Source organism: Leucopleurus acutus, assembly GCF_964270905.1.
Source record: "Leucopleurus acutus genome assembly, chromosome: 20".
Taxonomy (NCBI): domain Eukaryota; kingdom Metazoa; phylum Chordata; class Mammalia; order Artiodactyla; family Delphinidae; genus Leucopleurus; species Leucopleurus acutus.
In genome coordinates this window covers 44,058,555-44,079,224 of record NC_139162.1, presented here as the reverse complement: position 1 = coordinate 44,079,224, position 20,670 = coordinate 44,058,555, and the positions used below count along the sequence as shown (strand labels likewise).

General features: G+C 54.7%; 4 protein-coding genes across 9 annotated transcripts in view; 1 reads left to right on the top strand and 3 right to left on the bottom strand.

The window, feature by feature from the left end:
• Positions 1-614: 614 nt before the first annotated feature.
• Positions 615-8,757, bottom strand: TBCB (tubulin folding cofactor B; the record flags this gene model as incomplete). 2 transcript variants are annotated; one of them, XM_082863596.1, is made up of 6 exons in its annotated part: positions 8,566-8,757; positions 8,024-8,167; positions 4,583-4,679; positions 3,658-3,849; positions 1,040-1,112; positions 615-884 (listed from the first exon to the last, which is right to left on the bottom strand). In XM_082863596.1, the coding sequence occupies exons 1-6, from the start codon at positions 8,677-8,679 to the stop codon at positions 770-772; spliced, it is 735 nt and encodes a 244-aa protein (XP_082719722.1). In that variant the 5' UTR covers positions 8,680-8,757. The 2 variants fall into 2 exon arrangements, with proteins under 2 accessions (XP_082719722.1, XP_082719723.1); XM_082863597.1 differs by lacking the exon at positions 615-884 and having other exon boundaries at positions 1,056-1,112; positions 3,707-3,849.
• Positions 8,758-9,127: 370 nt separating this feature from the next.
• POLR2I (RNA polymerase II subunit I) lies at positions 9,128-10,519 on the top strand. Its single transcript, XM_082862182.1, has 6 exons — positions 9,128-9,366; positions 9,445-9,499; positions 9,792-9,865; positions 9,953-10,027; positions 10,135-10,186; positions 10,418-10,519. The coding sequence occupies exons 1-6, from the start codon at positions 9,308-9,310 to the stop codon at positions 10,478-10,480; spliced, it is 378 nt and encodes a 125-aa protein (XP_082718308.1). The 5' UTR covers positions 9,128-9,307; the 3' UTR covers positions 10,481-10,519.
• Positions 10,520-10,546: 27 nt separating this feature from the next.
• On the bottom strand, positions 10,547-12,483 carry OVOL3 (ovo like zinc finger 3; the record flags this gene model as incomplete). The annotated part of the gene is given in 8 exon segments (XM_082861888.1): positions 10,547-10,585; positions 10,587-10,637; positions 10,641-10,783; positions 11,299-11,389; positions 11,393-11,430; positions 11,433-11,499; positions 12,281-12,345; positions 12,420-12,483. Coding segments are annotated over 8 exon segments (558 nt in total).
• A 4,599-nt stretch (positions 12,484-17,082) lies between these two features.
• WDR62 (WD repeat domain 62) overlaps positions 17,083-20,670 on the bottom strand; it is a gene marked incomplete at its 3' end in the record, with an annotated part of 45,522 nt that continues 41,934 nt past the window's right edge. For 3 of the 5 annotated variants that reach the window (XM_082863253.1, XM_082863255.1, XM_082863257.1), the window contains 8 exons: positions 20,271-20,378; positions 19,828-19,962; positions 19,421-19,535; positions 19,156-19,297; positions 19,014-19,074; positions 18,149-18,832; positions 17,441-17,598; positions 17,083-17,346 (listed from right to left, as the gene is read on the bottom strand). In XM_082863253.1, the coding sequence (XP_082719379.1) occupies positions 17,083-17,346; positions 17,441-17,598; positions 18,149-18,832; positions 19,014-19,074; positions 19,156-19,297; positions 19,421-19,535; positions 19,828-19,962; positions 20,271-20,378 (1,667 nt within the window). Of the gene's footprint in view, positions 17,347-17,440; positions 17,599-18,148; positions 18,833-19,013; positions 19,075-19,155; positions 19,298-19,420; positions 19,536-19,803; positions 19,963-20,270; positions 20,379-20,670 lie in introns of all 5 variants that reach the window. The other 2 variants (XM_082863254.1, XM_082863256.1) reach the window with 2 other exon arrangements.

Here is a 20,670-nt window from a genome sequence, read left to right as displayed (position 1 = left end):
TGCGGTTGCTCCCACCAGTGCCAACTTCTTCTCCAGAAGCTATAATAAAGTCATTTTAACAATTAAGTAGAACCTCCCGAATAGTCATTCCATCAGGAATCCCTTCAATGAGCTAATGAGGAGTCACACTGCACATGCAGACATACACATGGTGGAACAGGCTCCCGAGAATGCCTGGGCTGCATGCACACGTCACATACCTGAGGGCGCAGACCTCTTTGCCCAGCTCTACGATGCTGTGAGGGGCCTCATGCTACTTCTAAAGACTTGAGATTTCTTTTTTCTTTTAAATATTAAGTGAACGGGTCCCCCACCCACAGGGACAGTGGTAGAACTACTTGTTGACCCCAATATCCCTTTTCCCCAGCTTCTGTAGCTGGAGGAACTTCTGATATTTGGCAAGGAAATGGCCACCCAGTATAAAAACTACATTTCCCAGCCACCTTTGCAACTACAAGCAGCCGTGAGACAGAATTCTGGCCTATGAAATAGGAACAAGTTTTGAGTTGTATATACATATTCCTTAAAAACAAGGGGTATCCCCTCTCCCTCCCCTCACCTACCCAGCTGTCCCCAGCCCCCCCATAATCACGGAGTCTTCCAAACACTTCCCAGGTTTCCGGCAAATTTAATACATGTGTCTCAAAAGTCAATGGCGAGGGTCAAGTGAATAAAATAAAAATGGGGTCATGGAGAAAGGGCCATGGACACACACAGGGAAGGGCAATAGGTGAGTTAGCTGGAGCAGGGGGGTGCCCTTCCTTGGGCATCACATCTCGTCCAAACCGTAGTCCTCCTCGGGGAAGTCCCCCACTGTCACAACGGATGGCTTGACGAAGGCGCCGTACTTGGCCTGGCATTCAAAGTAGCGTTTCCCATTCACACTGCAGGGCATGACGGGGAAGGCAGTGTCAGAGGGCTCCTACTCCAGATGCCAGCATGGCTGGGCTCCCCCAGTAGTACATGTATGCACTTACACATAAATGCACACATACGCGCACACAGGCACACACACAGACACTACAGGGGGGATCTCTACCTGCCATCGTTTTTCCCTAGCGGCTCATCATAGCGGACACCGATCCAGTAGCCAGGCTTGAAATCTGTAAGTCCTGCCCAGGGGAGAAATCCCAATGAAACCTCCTTAAGCAGCTCACCCCAGATTCGCACCTGCCCACTGAGTATAAAGCCTGTCCTGGCAAAAACCACTCCTTGCTACCACCCAGGACAACCACCACCTCCTGCCCACGTCAATATGGTAGCCCCCTTCACTGATCTCCCTGTTCCTACCCTGACCCCCATTCACTCAACAACCCCAGCCAAAGGGGGTCTGTAAAAATCAAAGGGAAACAGCACCACTGCCTTGTCCCAAATTCCTCAAAAGCTGCCCGTCTCGCTCAGCATAAAACCCACACTGCTTATGGCCAAATGATTTCTGACAAGGGTGCCAAGACAGTTCAATGAGGAGAGAACAGTCTTTCCAATAAATCGTATTGGGTCAACTAGATATCCACATGCAAGAGAATGAAGTTGAACTCCTACCTCACACCATAACCAAAAATTAACTCAAAATGGGTCAAAGACCTAAATGTAATATGTAACACTATAAAACCCTTAGAAGAAAACACAGGTTTAAATCTTTGTGACCTTCTATTAGGCACTGACCTCTTACATATAATGCCACATGCATAAGCAAAAAAAGAAAAAAAAACTGGACTTCATAAAAACCAAAAATGTTTGTGCTTCAAAGGACACTATCAAGACTGTAAAAAGACAACCAACCCACAGAATGGGAGAAAATATTTGCAGATCACATATCTGATAAATGAATTGTATCTAGAATATATAAGGGACTCTTACAACTTGTTATGGGCTGTACTGTGTCCCCCGCAAGTTCACATGTTGAAGCCCTAACCCTCAGTAGCTGAGAATGTGACTGCATTTGGAAACAGGGCCTTTAAAGAGATAACTAAGTTAAAATAAGGCCGTTAGGGTGGGATCTAATCCAGGCTGACTAACATCCTCATAAGAGGTTATCTGGACAAAGACTCCAGGGATGTGCTAGCCCACAGAGGAAAGACCATGTGAGGACACACAGAGAGGGTGGCCATGTGCAAACCAAGGAGAGAGGCCTAAGAAGAAATCAAACCTGCCAAAGCCTTGATCTTAGACTTCCTGCTTTCAGAACTGTGAGAAACAAATTTCTGTTTTTTAAGCCACCTGGTATGTGGTACTTTGATACGGCAGCCCTAACACACCAATCAACAACAAAAAGACAAACCACCCAATTAAAAACTGGGCAAAAGATCTGAATAAGCCATCTCTCTAAAGAAGATCTACAAATGGCTGTTAAGCACCTGAAAAGAGGCTCAATATCATTGGCCATCACAGAAACGCAAATCAAAACCATAATGCTCTACCACTTCATACCCATTAGAATGACTGTAATCAAAAAGACAGATAATAGTAAGTGCTGATGAGGGCGTGGATTAACTGGAGCCCTCATTCACTGCTGGTGGGAATGTAAAATGGTGCAGCCATTGTGGAAACAGTGTGGCAGCTCCTCAAAAAGTGAAAGAGTTACTCTGTGACCCAGCAATTCCACTGCTAGGTACAAAGAAATAAAAACACATGTCCGCACAAAAACTTAAACAAGGATACTCACAGCAACGTTATTTGTAATAGCCAAAAAGTGGGAAGGACCCAAATGTTCTTCAACTGATGAATGAATAAATAAAATGTGGTGTTGCATACAATGCAATATTATTCGGTAATAAAAAAAAATGAAATACTGCCACATACTACAACATGGATGATCCTTGAAATTATGGTTCTAGTGAAAGAAGCCAGTCTCAAAAGACCACGTATTATATGACTCCATTTAAATGAAACTTCCAGAATAGGCAAGTCTATAGAGACATAACATAGATTAGTAGCCAGCTATGTGGACTGGGGGCGCTGGGGTTTCAGAAATGGGGAGTAGCTGCTAATGGTTATAGCGTTTCCTTTTAGGGTGATGAAAATGTAAAACTGACTCTGGTGATGGTTACACGATTCCTGTGAACTAAAAGCTAATGAATGATACTCTTTAAATGGGTGATTTTTTTTTTGGCCGTGTGGTGCAGCTAGGGGGATCTTAGTTCCCCAACCAGAGACTGAATGTGGGCCCTTGGCAGTGATAGTGTGGAGTCCTAACCACTGAACCGCCAGGGAGTTCCCTAAATGGGTGAATTTTATGGTATATAAGTTTTATCTCAATAAAACTGTTATTAAAAAACCCAAAAAAACCCCACACTGCTCTCTCCTGTCTCCGAGGCCCAGCACAGTCCAGCCTTGCCCATGGCCCAGCTGTGCCCTGATCACTTCGGTCTGTGCTTCCCCTATCACAGGCCTAATAATTCTGCCTGTTTCCCCATCTCAGCTCTGACCACTGTGCCCCAGGCTTTCACCTCAGAATTGATCCCTCTGGCCTCCACTTCCTCCATCACAATTCAGGTCATGTGGCCTCTGCTTCCCGCTTCACTGCCGTGAACATACCAGGCTGTCAGAGTTAGCCCCTGGGTCCGTCTCCCTTCCTGGACTGAGATCCCCTTGAGGGCTGGGTCCCCAGCACTGCCCACCTCAAGGCAGGACACGAGGCCCCGGTGAGCCACGTACCTACATACATGACGGTGCCCCGGCGAGGGGGCTGCCCAGGCGCCTGCACCTCACAGCGGCTGCCCACGGGGATGGCACTGGCCTGGGCCTCCTCCTCAGTAAGGCGCTGGGAGCTCTCGGCCTCCTGCTGTGCCCGCTCTTCTTCACTGTATCGACCTAGCTTGTTGCGCTTCAGGAAGGAGCGGACTGAGTCTGTGGGTGGGGTAGGGGGTGAGGGTCAGACATGGGAGACCACCTGGGAGACCTCTGGCCTAATGAGATAATCTGCCACCCGCACGGGGCCAACACTCCGAGGGAAACACTTCCGTGCTGGGTGTTGAAGGGCTGTCACCCAAGCCCCCCAAGTCTCCCACCACAGCCCTGGCCTCTCCCCAGGACCCCTGGGCCTCCCCACAATCCCAAAACTAAAGGGAAGGTGCCTGCTTGCAGTCTTTCGCGGTACCCCATCCTCCCGTCCCTTAAGTATCATGCTTGCCTCCACCCAGGCTCGGAAACCTTCATCTTCCCCACCACACATTCTCACCTGTCCCCACATGCCCGCACCCCACTGTCCTGTCGGTTCCACGTATTCTACCATGCTCTGTCCCCTACACCGTGCCCCCAGTGTGACCCTGACCGCCCCCCCATCTGACCCCACATACACACCCCAGACCTTCCTCTCAGGCCCCCTCTACTTTCTCATGGCCCTGTCTGCCTGCCTGCACTCGGCCACACCCCCCAGCCTCCATTCACACCTCATGCCCGTCCACCCGACTGTTCTCCCATGAGCCGTCTGTCCCCACGCCAACCTCACCCCGCCCCCTCCACTCCCCCACGCTTGCCTGCCCCACTGCCCACACCACCGACTCGCCCTCAGTGTCCCCGTCTATCCTGTCTGCTCCCCACCCCCTCCCCTAGCCCCCACCCCTCCTTGTGCACCCCGTACTTTGCCTCTGGTCATAGGCTTCTTGTGAGATCTCATATTTCTCCACCTTGGACATGTCCTCATACTCCCCAAGACGGGCACCGCTGTGGTCAATGACCTGTAGTGAGGGGAGGGAGGTCAGTGGGGATCAGGGTCTGGGCAGAGAGGCCTGGGATGCTGCGGGGGGCGAGTGTGGCTGCACATTGGAGCGTTCCGTAGATTTAAGTCTCTCCCGTCTCGGAAAAACCACATAACTCTACCCTCACCTTTACCCCAGCCTTCTTGCCTGCCCTGAGCCCAGCCGAAGGGGTGAGAGCAGGTGTCTACAATGGCCATCTCCCTCTCTACCACCCATCCAAGGCCCTGGAGGCTGCATCTGCTTCCAGATGACCCCTACATACTGGCATCCACATCACTGATGGCCCCAGGACACTGGAACTGAAGGGCACAGCTCGGGCCTTGCTCGTGAACCCTCCGGGCAGTGTGTCTATCCTCTCTGGACCTCTGGGACCCTCCTAGGCTGACCCCAACTTCCAGATCCTGGTGCATCTCTTCTGTACCACCCCCAACATTTATTCACTCATCACCTGCTGAGCTCCTCCAAGGCACCCAGCTGGGCCCCGTGCTGGGTACTAGGGACACGGTACAAAAATAGATCAATCCCTGCCCTCAAGGAGTGCTCATTCTGCTGGGAGGCCAACCAGAAACAAATGCACAGAGATGGGTATTAAACACCAGATGACGACAAGGTTCTATGCAGACAAATACAACAAAGAGGCTTCTGGAAGGAGGGGATGTCTGAGACAGGCCTGAAGGAACAAGCACAAAGTCCCAGATGTAGAAATGTCTTTAGCTCCTTTGAGAAACAGCAGGGCCAGCACGGCGGCAGTGGAGTGAGCCAGGGAGAGAGTGGGAGACACAACAGATCACTGCAGACTTTGGCTTTTACCTAGAATGAGATGCAGCCAGGGAAGGGCTCAGCCAGGAAGGCTCTGATCTGACACAAGTGTTTACACGCTCCCTCAGCTGAGTGTGGGAAGCAGATGGAGGGGCACAGGGATGGGAGCAGGGAGACGGCTTGTGTGATGGTCCAGGAGGGAGAGGATGGAGGCTGGGCCAGGGTGGGGGCAGTGAGGGAGGAGAATCTGGATTCTGGATAGATTTTTGTGGGTGGAGCCCATGGATCTGCAGACAGATTAGATGTGGGTGTGAGGGAAAGACAGGGGTGAGGAACAGCCTAAAGCGTTTGGCCTGAGTCACTGGGCAAAACAGAAACGGCCCTTATTTCTGGCTAACGATCACTAAGAATTTCCACTTTCTATATCAGGGTTTTTTCTAAGTTTGAGGTTGCTGTCATTCGTTGTTGCAAGAAATATGTGTGAGGGCTTCCCTGGTGGCGCAGGGGTTAAGAATCTGCCTGCCAATGCAGGGGACACGGGTTTGAGCCCTGGTCCGGGAAGATCCCACATGCCGCAGGGCAACTAAGCCTGTGCACCATAACTACTGAGCCTGTGCTCTAGAGCACACGAGCCACAACTACTGAAGCCCGCGCGCCTAGAGCCTGTGCTCCGCAACAAGAGAAACCACCACAATAAGCCCGCTCACTGCAACAAAGAGTAGCCCCCGCTCGCCATAACTAGAGAAAGCCGCGTGCAGCAACGAAGACCCAACGCAGACAAAAATAAATAAATAAATTTAAAGAAAAGAAATATGGGTGATATTTATAAACAGAAAAAGAATTTTAGAAAAAATACAAATTCCCCAGAGGCTCCACCTCTGGGAAACTTTCCTTGTATGGCCTCAGAAGTCAGCACCCTGTCTATACCTGAATCCATGTGTGAAACCTCCTGTTTGAGGACGCCACTGCCCTGCCTGACCCCCCAGCATCCCAAGGCTGAGACTGCCCAGGTCAGTCCAAAGTCAGTCCTATGGGCTCAGCACAGTCCCGACCTGCTCCCACAATGGTCCAGGACCCATAACCTCAACTGGACTATGGAAGCAGTCTCCTCCTTGGTCTCCCTACTCCTCTGTCCTCCACTGTCTGTTCCCCACATGCAATCAGAGGGAGCCTGTGAACACCTGAGTCAGACCAGGACCCTCCTGGCTCAGAGTCCTCCCCTGGCTTCCACTTCCCACCAAAACAGGACAGGTCACTCTTCAGTCCCTGTACCCCACTCTGCTCCCTCCCACCTCAGAGTGTTTGCACATGTTGTGCCTTCCTCCTGAAGCATGGTTTCCCCTTCTTCAGTTAACTTCAGGTCTCTGTTCAGGCAGCACCTCCTCCAGGAAGTCCTCCTGGATCTCATTGATGGGTCAGGCTCCCCAGTATAGGATCTCCCAGCTCTGTGATCTCCTCCTGCATGGCCCTCATCTCACTGACCCTTTACATTTGTTCCTGTGAATATTTAGCTAACGCCTACCACACTCACTGGACAGAGCTAAAACACAGACCTTCTCAGACTTGATTCACAGCTATATCCCTGGCATAATGTGGATGCTCAGTGAACAGTTATGAATAATTGAAAGAGACAAAAAAGACCCAGTTCTCTGGGTACACTAACTTCTGGAGCCATGCAGACTGAAGTAAAAATTCTAGCTAAGTCTCTCCTCGGGAAAGTAAATTCCATACTGAAACTAAGTTTTCTCTTCCACAAAATAGGGTTAATTACGCCATTTTCCAAGTATTATTTTATGCATTCAACTCATCATTCAACAATGTTTCACTGAGCATCCTCTCTGTGCCAGGCACTGTTCCAGGTATTGGAGAAAAATACATAGTATGCCACAGGTGATTAGTGAGAAGGACAAAAATCAAAGAAAGTGGGAAAGGGAGGAAGTTTAAATTTTATACTGAGGGCAATGAAGCCCTCACACCCGGAAGGTGACATTTAAGTAAAGACTGGAAGGAAGGAGTGAGCCATGTGGGCATAGAAAAAAGAAACATTCAGGCACAGAGAACAGCACATGCAAAGTTCACCTGGGATGCTAGGACGTCTGCAGTTTTGGGGGTGCGGGGGAGACTGAGGACAGAGAGGATGATGTGAGCTGATGCATGCAGAGGTCCTCTCTGTTCTGGCTTCTCCCAATATGTGAGCCTCTTTGCTCACCCTGACCCACCTCACACTCTGTTCTCTCTGCCTGGAATGCCCCTCCTGCCTCTTCTCTTAGGTCATCCTTCAGATCTCAACTCAGGCATCCCTAACTTCAGGAAGTCCCTTCTGATACCCTGAGGTGGGGTCAGGCACCTCTTCTGGATGCCTCCAGTCCCCTAGGCTTTTCTCAGCCCAGTCCAGACCAATCTGGCTGCCAATGTCTGGTGATGGGTCTGTCTCCCTCACTGCTGGACTGGGAGCTCCATGCGGTTAGGGCCTATTTTGGTTATCACACAGCGCAAAGCACATCAAGCATCTATTGAATAAATAAATGAACGGAGGGGAGGGATCCCAGGTAGGGAGGCCTCACATGGATGCGACAGCCGTCATCTACGGGGTAAGAGCCCAGCAGTGCATCCTCCTGATCCAGCTTGCTGTAGAACTTGTCGTCAGGTCCATACAGCTCCAATTCCATGCAAGCAGCAGGGCTGCCCACAACCAGCTGTAGTTTACACTGTGGGGATAACAAGATGGGGAGGCGGGGACGAGGTGGAAGGCTGTCAGTGGCCCCACTCTCTGCCCTGAGGCTCCGCCCTTTGTATCAATAACCATCACCCATTCCTCGCTCCTCCAAGAGACCTACCATTTAGGACCCACCTGGTTATCCCTGGCCCCACCTCCTCTGGTCTTGCCCCCACTCCCTGCAACCTCTTTTTTTCTCTGGCCCCGCACCCATTCTCTGGAACCTCAGGTTCCCTCTGGCCCCGCCCCGCTGAGGTCCAGTCCAGAACCTCTGCAACCTCGGCTTATCTCTGGCCCCTTCCCTGCGCTGGGGAAGACCCTCCATTTCTTATTGGTCCCGCCTCCTCAACACTAGCCCCGCCCCTCAGGACCCCGCCCCCACGGCCACACCTTGAACTCAGCTATGGTGAGGCTGCGACTGTACCGCTTCTGGGAGCGAAAACTGTTGAGTGAGCTGCTGATGAAAACGTTCACTGTAGGCGCCGACAACCCAGTCACCTCCATCTCGCCGCGCCCTGCGGGGTCCCACAACCCAGTCTGCCGCCTCACACCGGCTCCGCAGCCGCCGCCGCCGCCGCCGCTTCTGGGATATCAGCCCCTCCCCCTGCTCCCAGACCTGGCCAATCGCCGCGTCTCTTCGCCGCCGCCTGGAAGAAGTCCTGGGTAGGCCCAGCCAATCCTGAGAAGTCTCTCACAGTGCACAGTTCTTCCAATAGCGTCACGGGAAACGGCCTGGCGGGCGAAGGCTGAAGCCGAGACGAAGGACTGGCAAGAGCTACCCCTGTCCGCGCATGTGCACTGGCCTTCAACCTGCAAAGAGCCAAGGCCTCTCCATTTACACTCAGCACTTTGAGGGTTACGTGACGCATCATTTTTCCCGGTTCTCGTACCACACTATTCTGTAAACTGGGGAAGAAAGGCCCAGAAGTTGGAAGCCATATTCTAGGATATCAAAAGATTGAAGCAAGTAATTAATCAAACCTCAGCTCAGATCAGCCAGCACAAAGCCACTGGGAGCCATTACATGTGCGCAGCTCCTCCCCTTTTTTGGCGAAGCTAAGAGATCTGACCCTTCCCGCGACCTGTCGCGCGGCTGAGCAAGCGCTGAAGGCTAGGCGGGCAGTGAGTCGCCATGGAACCCGATGGGACCTACGAGCCGGGCTTCGTGGGTATTCGATTCTGCCAGGAATGGTGAGACCCGGCCAGCACTGTGGAAGGGGAGCAAGTAGTGGCCCCAGTACTGACCTCAGACCTCCCCCCTCCCCACAGTAACAACATGCTTTACCCCAAGGAGGACAAGGAGAACCGCATTCTGCTGTACGCGGTGAGCGCGAGCCAGCCGGGCGCCCCGGTGTTCCGTGACCGGCCCACAGGTTCCCAACGTGGCCCGGCCCTACTCCCAGTGCCGCCCTATCCTGGTCTACCCTCCCAACTGTCCCCCTAGTGAACCCGACTTTCTCGTCTTGCCCATCCGCGAGGTGATTCTCGATTGCACCCAATGATCCCAACCTCAAGACTCCATCCCCTAGTCATCCCCTCGGGGGAAGGCCATGCCCTCCCAGTCCCATCGGGGATCTCTCTGTGACCCCCTTCCCGCCACTCTCGCCCTCTCGCAGTGCCGGAACTGTGATTACCAGCAGGAAGCCGACAACAGCTGCATCTACGTCAACAAAATCACGCACGAAGTGGAGTGAGTGGCAGGGCCCGAGCTCGGAGACGGGGTTGTTGGCTTGGGAGGCCCGGTCTAAGCATACTTATTCACCCTTTATTCCCTCAGCGAACTGACCCAGATCATCGCTGACGTGTCCCAGGACCCCACGTTGCCGCGGACCGAAGACCACCCTTGCCAAAAGTGAGCGCGCAGCTGGTATTGGGGAGGGAAGGTGGCTCATCCTCACCGGACGGAGAAGGGAGGAGGGAAGGGTATGGCAGGCTCTGAGTGGCTGACTGTCCCCTCAGGTGCGGCCACAAGGAGGCGGTGTTCTTCCAGTCACACAGTGCCCGGGCCGAGGTGAGTGGTGAGAGCAAGGCTTTAGGAGTGACCTGGGCCTGGTCCTTCCCAGGGGTGGGGATACCAATATTGGGGAGATCCTGCCCTTCCAGGCATCTCGAGCTGGACCTTTAGTAGTGGGGAAAGCCCCCTAGTCTGTTCTTTTGGGGTGAGGCTTCTCTGGATGGAGGTTCGTGTTGTACCCAGCCCTGTGGATCCAGACCCTTCCTAACCGTACATCCTTTCTGCCAGGATGCCATGCGCTTGTATTACGTGTGCACAGCCCCACACTGCGGCCACCGCTGGACCGAGTGAACCACTCTCCCCCTTGTGTAATAAATGCTGTGTTCTATGCGTGCCTTTCCTCTGTTTATTTCCCTCTCATGGGTTGGACACAGGGTTCCCAGTCTCAAGCAGCGTGGTGCAGGGTGCGGTGCTGCGCGTAGGCGTCAGGCCTCGAGCTGGTGAAGCCTCAGTCCTCACACACATGTAACTTCTCACGGCGCTCACGATAAGTGTAGCTGGCCAGCTGTCCGTGTCCCTTGGCAAGATGCACTTCAAGTGAGCAGCGCTGCGTGAGTGCTTTCCCGCAAGCTCCGCAGCGGAATGGCCGGATCCCTGCGCAGGTGGGCCAGAGGGAGAGAGGACAGACAGGGCAATGGCCCCCAGACCAGCACCCTCCGACCTCACCCTCCGTGAGCATTCCCCCTTTCCTACTCCAAGTTCGCCAGACCTCGGCCTGCTTCCCACCATCCTCTACCTCCACCCTGTGCAAACGTGGGAGCTGTGTGTCCCCACCCTCCTCACCAGGATGTTCCTTCCCCTGGAGGAGAAGGAGGGAGGATTTCCCTTGCACCCTTCAATATGGGACCTGAATCCTGTAACCAGTACCTGTTTTCTCTTTGTATCCCTCAGCAGGCCCCCACCTTGGCACCACCCCAACACCCACTGGCTGGGAGCTGAGGTGCATGGTATTCCCAGCCTCCTGAAGGCTGAGTCTCTGCCCCACTAACACATGCCCCACTTGTGCACAGAACTCAAGTGCACGGAAACTCCACATCTCATGCACCTCTCTCCATTTCGTTCCATCCCCCCCCAGCAGCGCCTCCCAGTCAGTCCCTGCCGCCGCTTACCCGTGTGAGTCCTCATGTGCCGCTTGAGGTCAAAGGCGTCGTGAAAGCCCTTGCCACAGCAGTGGCACACGTGGTGGTGGGCAGGGCTGTGTCACTTGAGGTGCCGGGTCAGCATGCACTGCAACGGGAAGCCTTGGGGCAGAGGGGCCAGCCAAGCATCCCAGGGCCCCTAGGAGTGGCAGTCAGTGTGCCCTGGGAGGGCTGTGGGAGGGACATGGGAGTTAGGACCCCACCCCACCCCTCCACTGGACCAAATGGAGCACCTAGAACTGGGAACCAAGGAGGTCTGGGAAGGCTGGAGACTGCAGTTTGTGCGTGCTTATGCCACCCTCTCCCCAAGGCCTTCGCTGACCACCCTGCCCCCCATCGCCCTTTGTTTTCTATTTCTCCATAGTACATACCATCTTCCAACATAATATTTTTTTCCCTAATTTTATTATCTATACCTGCAGCTCCCACCAGATTTTAAGCTTCAGGAAGGAATGAGTTTTTGTCTTACTCCTCAACACCCATTGCCTAGGACAGTCCTGGCTCCCAATAAAAACTGAAATAACCTCAAGCACATTTACATCCCGCCTAAGGCTTTCCTTCTTCCAGTGCACGCACAGCTGAGTATCCCTTCTGAGAGACCCCAAAGCTCCTCCCCCATCCCCCATCCAGCTGTCACCTTGTCTGATTCTCTGACATAATGCAAACCACCATCCATTATTGGTTTGAATCCTGTTCTTCTGCCCCACTGGGCAGGGACTCCCTGGGGGCAGGGGCTGTGGCTGCCCACCCTGGGGAAAGGGTACTTGGGGTGAGGGCTAACAGTGAGCCCACTACTAAAAAAGAAAAGGCATTTCCAGCAGAGAGGACAGTGGGTGGAAAGGTCCCGAGGCTGGAGTGGCACGAGGGGGTAAGGGGCAGGCAGGTTCTCTGGAGGCCGAGAGCGGGCAGGGGTGAAACTGAGCAGGGTCTTGTGGGCCAGCTGCAGACTCACCGCTGCCCAAGAGTCCCGGAGGCCAGAAGACTGGTGTGCCAGTGGCCCCCCCAGGCTGCTGCAGTCTGAGGAGAGAAGCCAGATGGTGATGCTTTGTGTCTCCCCTGCCCCTCACCTCTAGGCCCAGTGGGGGGCCCACCTGGGACATAGGCATGTGGACGCCGACTCCTGACCAGGAAGGCACGGGGCAAGGCACGGGGCATCACCACCGGGAACAGCTCCCCCCCCACACAGGGCTGCTTCCTCCACCTGCTGTCAGACCTCAGGCCCAGGAGAACTATTCCAGGTGGGAAGGGAGGGGGAAGTCACAGAGAGGTCTCATTCTCTCCATGCAAATTTTGTGACAGGCCCAGGGGGCAGACTTAGCTGGCTCCAGTTACCTCTGCCTTGGGCCCTGCCATTCCTCCGCCTTCTCCTCTGCCAGGTTCCTGAGGGTACTCTCCAGCCTCCAGGGGAAGACGAGCACTAGGGCCCCCAGGGAGGTCAAGCAAGGGCAAGACTGGAACCTAAGCAGCCCTTGGGGGTGGAGAGAGGAAACAGAGACCCCAGTGGGGCTGAGTGTTTTTCCATATTACCAGCAGACCTGAGGGTCTGTTTGCCAAGCAAATCAGTCACTACCGGACATCCAACAGCCTGCTTGGTTATTCAAATCACAGCAGCCGTCTGAGGAAGCAGAGGAGGGGGTGACTGATTGCTTGCTCCAGAGGGTGGAGAGACAGCAGGGTCCAATTGGTAAGGTCAAAGTGAGGATCCAGCCTGTGCATCTTCAGGCAGGAAACTCTACCTCTCTGATCCGCAGATGCCCAGAGCTGACGTTCAGCCGGAAGCACTGTTCAAGTGTATGGGGTATCACAATACTGGCTTGTTACTAGTGCAGCTCCTAGTAACTCCCTCACTCTCCTACGGTCCAGGAACTATAAGGGTCACCTGACAGCCAGGGGCTCCCAGGACCCTTACCCCAGCACTCTGGCCAGGCTCCGTTCTAGATTGGTCATTGGCTTCTTAGCCAGGGGTTAAGGATTTTGAATATTCCCCATGCAGTTACTTTCACTTATTCACCCAACGATTTTCTGATCTCCAACTATAGGCCTGGCCTAGCTCAGCACTGAAAATGACATAAAGGTCCATGGGGGAGACACACCAGTGACAGTCCAGAATGACCAAGGCTGTGATGGGGGAAGCACAGGCAGAGTGACCCAAGCTTCAATGGGGAAAAACCAGGGGGCTCAGGGGACCCAGAAGAGTCTCCTGATCCAGTCTAAAGGTTCAGGGATGACTTCCTAGGTGTGAGCCTTGAAGGAAGAAGAGGTTTCTGGTAAACAAGGAGTTTCCCAGGCAGAGGAACAGTCTATAAAAGGCTTGATGGTGCAAGAAGCAATACTTATTCATTTCTTCACATTCCCTGAGAGTCAGTCCAGCTAAATTCATTTGCGGAAGCAACAGAGGAAGCGCTGGAAGCCTGCTGGCCCAGAGCTTTGCCACTTTCTCTCTGCAGGACCTGGGGCAAGTCACATCTTGTCTTGCTGAGCCTGTTTCTTCATCTGGAAATGGGACTGAGTCTTCCTATCAATGGTTTGTGTTGAAAATCCATGTAGATCACCCAGGGAGAGGATCTGGCATGCAGCAGACATATAAATGCGGGTTGTTCAAAAGTCTTGAAGGGTGGGGTGGCTAGGCAAGCATCTGAGTTTCAATCAGCCCATGTAAAATGGGGTTTTTTTTTTGGCTTCACTGCACGGCTTGCGAGATCTTAGTTCCCTGACCAGGGATCGAACCTGTGCGCCCTGCAGTGGAAGGGTGGTGTCTCAACCTCTGGACTGCCAGGGATGTCCCTGTAAAGTGGGATTTTAAGTGTCTCCATCTCCCAATTGTTGGACTTAACGCAGCTGTGACTGGTGTGCCTGGCCTGGGTCGGCAGCCCAGTATCTAGGACCTGACCGACGCAGGGCCAGATGCACTGGGGCCAGATGCACTGAAGAACAAGCCAGTGAGCAGGTTATGGGAGCCATTTTGTTTGTCTCAGGTGCCCAGTTCTCCATGCCCAACACCACATCTCTTGGGACAACTGGTTCCTGAGTTCTTGCTGAAAACACATTAGGGAAAAACCCTGGGGCCGGCTATCTTTACTTGCCCCCAGGTCCCTTTTCTGTCCTGCTCTATGTCCTGGGAAGCTGACCTGGGTGGTCAGTATCATTTGGGCTCCTGGGCCCTCTGGCTTCCAGTGGGGTTTAGACAATGGGGAGCCTGGCAGAAGATGGGGGAGGGGTTCCCCCAACTCCCTCCCTGTGGGGTTGCCAGGAACACAACTCCCCTCAGGGCAGCTGTCTCCAGGATTTGCTCTTCTGGGTTCCACTTTGCTCCCTTGTGCCTTGTGTGGGGAGTAACACCTCTCCTCTGTTACCAGTCTAGGGTCATGCACTGGCCCTGAGGTTTCCCTGTTCCCTGTCCACTTCTCTGCAAATGATCCCTCTGCTAAGCTCTCTTTCAAATATCCCACGTGAGCATGCTGTCCTATTGCTGCTGGCGCACTGTCGCATGCACACACATTCATCAGCTGTGGTTTCTTAACCAGTCGGTTTGTCTGAGGAAAGTCTGGTCCTTCCAGGGCTGAAGAGCTTGGCATTACGAGGTGGAGACTGGCAGACACACTGGATCCTACCAGCCCACCTTCCTTTTGTGCTGAGAGAACCCAATTTTGTTGCAACAGTAACAGGCCCAGGACAGGGGAGGTGGCTGGTCCAAGCAAATTAAAGGCATCTCCAATCCTGTTGCCTGCAACTGCTCTGAAAGCGGAGGCATCTAAGAAGGCTTTGCACTTTTTCCCCACTATCCTGGTGGCTGCCCTGCTTTGTGTCTTTGCTCCTGGTTGGGTGAAGGTGTACTGCTGGGAGCTATGGCAGCCATGTTGCCACCATGAGGGCCTAAGCTGGAGAGTGAAACTCAGACTCACAGAGGGTGAAATACAGCAGGAACAGAATCAAGAGTAACAAATGTCCCTTTAGCTTGGGGCCCCTTAAGCCAGGTGTTTGCTACCTGGAGTTGAAGAGTTAACTATGATACAGAGTGGGAGGAGGGGTAAAATCAATGAGGGACCGAGGCTCAAGGTGGTCCCCTGGGTGTCCAGGGTCCTGGAAACCAAACACCTCAGAGATCTTAGGCACCTGTGGCCGAGGCAGGCAGGGGCAGGTCAAGTGGGTCTCCAGTCTGCAGGGGTGGCCAGTGGGCCGGGGCAGGGAGAGGGAGCCTTGAGAAATAAACAATACTGGGCATCTTCCCAAACACCAAGATCAGGCATTTTATTTAGGGGAAAAAAACTGTATTGTGAATGTGTCTTGGACTTAAATGTCATGAAGCAACAAGGCCCTGCCCAGTGGGACCCATTCTTCCTCCCACCTCCTCTCCTACCCTCGCCCTGAGCTCACTCCATTCCAGCCTCCTGGCTTCACTGCTATTCCTTTCATGTGCGTCTGAGCTTGCCATGGGGCCTTTGCACTGGCCTTTGTCTGCCTGGATACTTGCCTGAGTGTCCACACGGCCTGTGCCCTCTATCAAGCCTCAGCTCCAACATCACCTAAGAAAGTCCTGTAACCAGCACAGGGAATGCCCTCAGTTTACCTACAGTTAGACAGTTATTTTAATTTCTGTCGTGTTTCGCTTTCTAGAAGGTGAATGCCACGAGGGCAGATGCTTTGCTTGTCCTGTTCCTTGATCCACCCCTACCGTGTAGAGCAGTGACAGCAGCTGGGACCAGCAATTCCTCGGGGCTGGTAGGATTTTTTTCAACAACTGCATGATTGGTTCAGTGTTTACAGGGCCAACAGAGAGCCACGTCCTCATGTTAAAGAGTCTGGCTCTGCCACCAGGCAAGCCTCATTTGACTCTCAACTCTATGGGACCCGAGGCAAGGCACTGGATCTCTCTGAGCCTGTTTCTGGTGGGCCGTGATCACCAAACAGAGCAGTGAGGAACTCACAGGCAAGTGGGGGTTCAGGCCAAGCAGGCTGCACAGTACGACTGTGCTCTAGGAGGGTTCTGCTCCTGCCGGCTTCCTTTTTACAGACTTGGGACAGTGAGGGCTTTTGTTGTCACAAGAGTGTCCTTCTTAGCAGACATGCCACATGGCTAGATGCCTGCTGCCTAGGGAAGCTGGTACCAGTGCTGGGAGCTCATGGGATGTTGAAGCTGGACACAGTCTTGCTGGGGAAGAAATTACTGGTCCCAGCTGCTGGGTGGCCTAGGTATGCTCCCTGGATTTGTCCTTCCTCACTTTACCCTGCTGCAAATGGGAACAAAAGCCTGAAGCTCACAGGATCCAGCATGGGACTGGCCCAGGGGCCGTGAGCCAGTGTTGTGGCAGTATGTGAACTGGTGGCCAGGGTCTGGGACATGGTGATCACAGAGGCTCCAGTGGGTTCTTGCGCATCAGTAGGGGGCAGAGAAGAAGGGCTGGCCCCTCCCTAGAGTACAGCTGGGCCCCACTGGGCAAGGACCACACGTGACTCCACAGCAGCTCAGTGGGCTGGGGACAGGTGACGTGGGAGCCAGGTGCTGGGGTCATCATTATTCCAGCTCCCCAACAGTCCTGTGTTGCCCACGACAGAGTCCTGGAACAGGGCCTGGCACTGGGGCATCTGTGAGTTCCCTGGGCTCTCTACCCTCTCTCCCTGCATCCATCTGAAGGGGGCTTTGTGGATGCGCCAGAACAGGCACCAGGAACCACTCCTCCAAGCTGTCAGTTTATTTGCGTAAAGTAACTATTTCTTCAGAAGCAGCAGGGCTGCGGTGGAGGGGGCTGCTGGCTCTCAGTCCCCCCGTGCCTTCCTCCGCACGGCCTGCACCAGCAGCTCTGAGTAGTGTTCCAGCAGGGCACGCAAGTCTGGGCTGGCCAGGGGGCACAGTGTAGGTGGGGAGGGGGGGCCTGGGTTGGGCAGGGCCTGGGCTGGGGCCACATCGGTCCCAACCAGCCAGTCGCTGGCCTCTAACTGGCTGTGGATCCAAAGGAAAGTGGAGGCCAGCTCAGTCCGTGCCTGCCGCTGCTCGGCGCCCACCTCGTCACTGGAGACCATCTGCAAGGGGCGCCCGTCTTGTTAGGGGCCACCTGGGCCAGGCAGTGCCAGGGAGCCCCTCAGTCCTTTCCCCTGACCCTGGGGCTTGGCTCACCAGGTGGTAAAGGTCCAGGGCTTCTTGGAAGGTAGTCTGCAGTCTGTGCACGACGGTCCCCACATTGCTCAACTCAAGGGGATCTGGGGACAGTACCCTGGCTGGCCCCCTCGGTTCCCCGCAGTGTCCAGGGCAGCCCTGGACTGGACTGAGCGCATCTGGGGGTGGAGGGGACGAAATGAGAAAGACACTTCTACTTTTTAGCTGGTCTAAAGAGGCCAGTGTTGCTGGGCCGACCACAATTGTTGTCCCTCTGCCTGGGATGCTTCCCTCAGTCCCCAAGGCTACCTTCCCACCCCTTCTGCAGGTCTCTGCTCAAATGCCACCTTCTCCCTGAAGCCTTTTCTCATTATCCTGTTTAAAACTAACCACTGCTCCCACCTGTCACTCCCTAAACCCTTTCTTTCTCTTTTTCTCAGCACACATCGCTTTGTGATACACTGAACACTTTCCTTATTAGATTTAGTCTGGGCGTCTCCCCCAGTTAAGGTGTCAATTCTCTGTAGTTTTGTTTACCACCAGGTCCCACGTCCCCAGGGCCCAGAACAAAGCCCAGCACAAACGAGGTACTCACTAAATATGTAAGGCAATGAATGAATGAGTGGCACAGCGCCTGTGGCCAGGTCAAGTGCCCACCTTTGGAGCTGAGCCAGCTGTTACATGGGATGAGCTTAGGGGACAATCCCTTGTCCCAAGGATGGTACTCACCAGGGGTGGGCTCCAGGAGGGAGGTGATGCTGCCAGGGACCCCAGGCCTGGCCTCTGGAAGTGGGGGGCTGTTGGGATGGGAAGGGGTATTGAGGGACTCGGTGGCCAGGAACCTTGGGAGAAAGGTGGCGTTGTGGAGTCTTGGGGCACTCCCATCCACAGGGCTGGGGGCCAGGAAGCTGGCTGTTGTGACCATGACATTGGGCTGGATGGCCACAGGCTCCTGGGACCAGACACACGTGGTGGGAGGCTCCAGTTGGGGTGGGGGCAACACGAGCCTGTCACAGATGCTTGGCAGGGTGAGTTTCAGGCTGGCGCGGGCCTCATGGTTGCCCCGGGAGGGCAGGGCAGCTTCTTGGCCCTCACTGTCAGAACTGGGTGTCACTGTGGTGGTAATGACTTGGAGCTCCTGGCCCAGGGAGGCCAGCTCCCCCAGGGACGAGGACCTGCACAGAGGCCTGGCCAGCTCAGCCAGGACAGGGCCCTCACTGTCCTCAATGGAAATGCTGTGTGGTATCCTGGCACAGGAACTGGCAGTGGCCTCCATGCAGGAGCGGGCGGCGGGGGTGTGGAAACCCTGAGCCAGGCCTGGAGTGGGTAGAGCTGTGGGTGTCGGAGGCTTCTTGTCTGTGGGCGGCACAGAGGAGGGCAGGATGCCGGGCGCCAGGCCTGTGAGGCAGGGGGCTAGAAAGGAAGAGGCAGCTTACTCTCACACCCCAGCTCAGAGCTGATGGACAGGGAGCCCCAGCCAGGGTGGCTGCAGGGTCTGAGTGGATCCTGTCCATCCCCACCATGGCTCAGCTAGGCACCCAGGGCCATTTGCTGAGAAGGCTAGGGCTTTTCACCTGGGGGTGGGGACACTCACTCAGTGGGGACCAGGCTTCCAGGGTCTCGAGGGGCTCCTCAGCCTTTCCCCCAGAGATGACCTGCAAGCATAGCCTTGAGGTGAGGATAAGGCCACCAGGCTCCCAGCCCTATGTCTCGAGGGAAGCGGCCCCAGTACTCACATTGGTCCTGCCTGGGCAGGTGTAGCCAGTACCTGCTCTCAGGGGCTCTGCTCTGGGCGGGCTCCCCCTGAGATCCATGAGTTTGACCTTTGGGGATTTCACGAGGTGCAGGGGCAGCCGGGAAGGGAAGGTGTGGGTGAACCTGTAGGGGGGAAAACAGGTGGTTGTGGCTGCCTTGGGGGCACCTGAGGGCACACAGCCCCTTCCCGCGGAGAGACAGAGAGCTGGAAGGCGGGATGGGGTTCACTAGTTCACCAGCTCCCACCTGGATGTCTTCTGGAGGCGGGAGAGGAACTGGCCTGAGATGCTCAGCCGGGGATTGAAGAAGTTGTCCTCAGCCTCAGAGGCCTTCAGGTCTCTCAGGGATCCGTGGAAGGGCTCTAGGGTAAGATGCCGAGGGCGCCCTCAGAATCCCTCCAGCCAGCCAGCCCTGGGCCCAGGCAGACCCACAGACCAGCAGACAATCCTCAGAAACCCCCATCAATAGACAACACACACTTTGGGAGCAAATGGAGCAGGCAGAGAAACCATACAGCTGGGCCCCCAAGTAAAACACACGCCCTCCCACCACCCTTGCCAGTCCTGCCAGGGAAAGCCTAGCCCCAGAGAAGCCCACACTGAGCTCAGCCCTGGATGCTGCCCAGGCACGGGTCAGAGAGGGGCATGGTCTACCCTCAGGGTGGGCGTCAGTAAGTGTCTCGAAGTGGTGGCGGAGGAACTTCTCTTGCTCAGGGGTCTGGGGCAGGGAGCCGTTGGATATGCTTGGCACCTCGGGCTGGGACAACTCTTCTGTGGTACCTGGGCATCCTGGGGAGAGGAGAAGGGGGTCTGGGAGAGGGAGTGGGCAGGAGAGAACCATCAACACCATGAATCATGGCAGATGCTCTGAAAAAGCCACTGGCCACTTAACAATGGAGAAAGCTGGACTTGCCCATCACACACCCTGTTGCCACCAGGTGGAGAAGGAAGGGCTAATGCGTCTGTCTTCCAGGGGAGGAAACTGGTGCTCAGTGGCCACCAAATGCAGGGTTGATGTTGGGCCAGTGGTTATCTATCGTGACCAGCCCCTGGCCAGGCCCACACACTGCCCTTCCCCACATCTGGCCCCTACTTACCTGGTGTAGGGGGCGTCACATCAAACTGAGGGTCTGGGTCTGGCTGTGGAGGGGAGGAATGGATGGTGGTAAAGCTGCACTCCAAGTCGGCCTCTGACTCCCCTGAGTCTGGAAAACAGGGTGGGAGGGGTCAGGAGTCCAAAGCTGGGCCCTGACTGAGTCAGGTAAGGCGCTCTGGGTCTCAGGGCTTCAGTTTCCTCATCTGCAGAAAGGGGATGATAAGACCGCCCCCTATTTTTATGGACCAGCAAGGCTACACTTCGAGGAAGGTGCAGAGCTGGGCTCCCACTGGTGGGAAGTTGGGCTCCAGAATTCTAGAGTGACAATAGCAGGGACCATGCCTGTCTCTGTGACAGACTCTGGGCTTCAGAAAGGCTTGGTCAAGGTCACCATCAGTGCC

Excerpts from the sequence above, each read along its gene's own strand:
- POLR2I (XM_082862182.1), top strand. The coding sequence starts at position 9,308 with ATGGAACCCGATGGGACCTACGAGCCGGGCTTCGTGGGTATTCGATTC. Across the intron at positions 9,500-9,791 it reads ACCGCATTCTGCTGTACGCG|TGCCGGAACTGTGATTACCA; the intron begins GTGAGCGCGAGC and ends GCCCTCTCGCAG. Across the intron at positions 10,028-10,134 it reads GAAGACCACCCTTGCCAAAA|GTGCGGCCACAAGGAGGCGG; the intron begins GTGAGCGCGCAG and ends CTGTCCCCTCAG.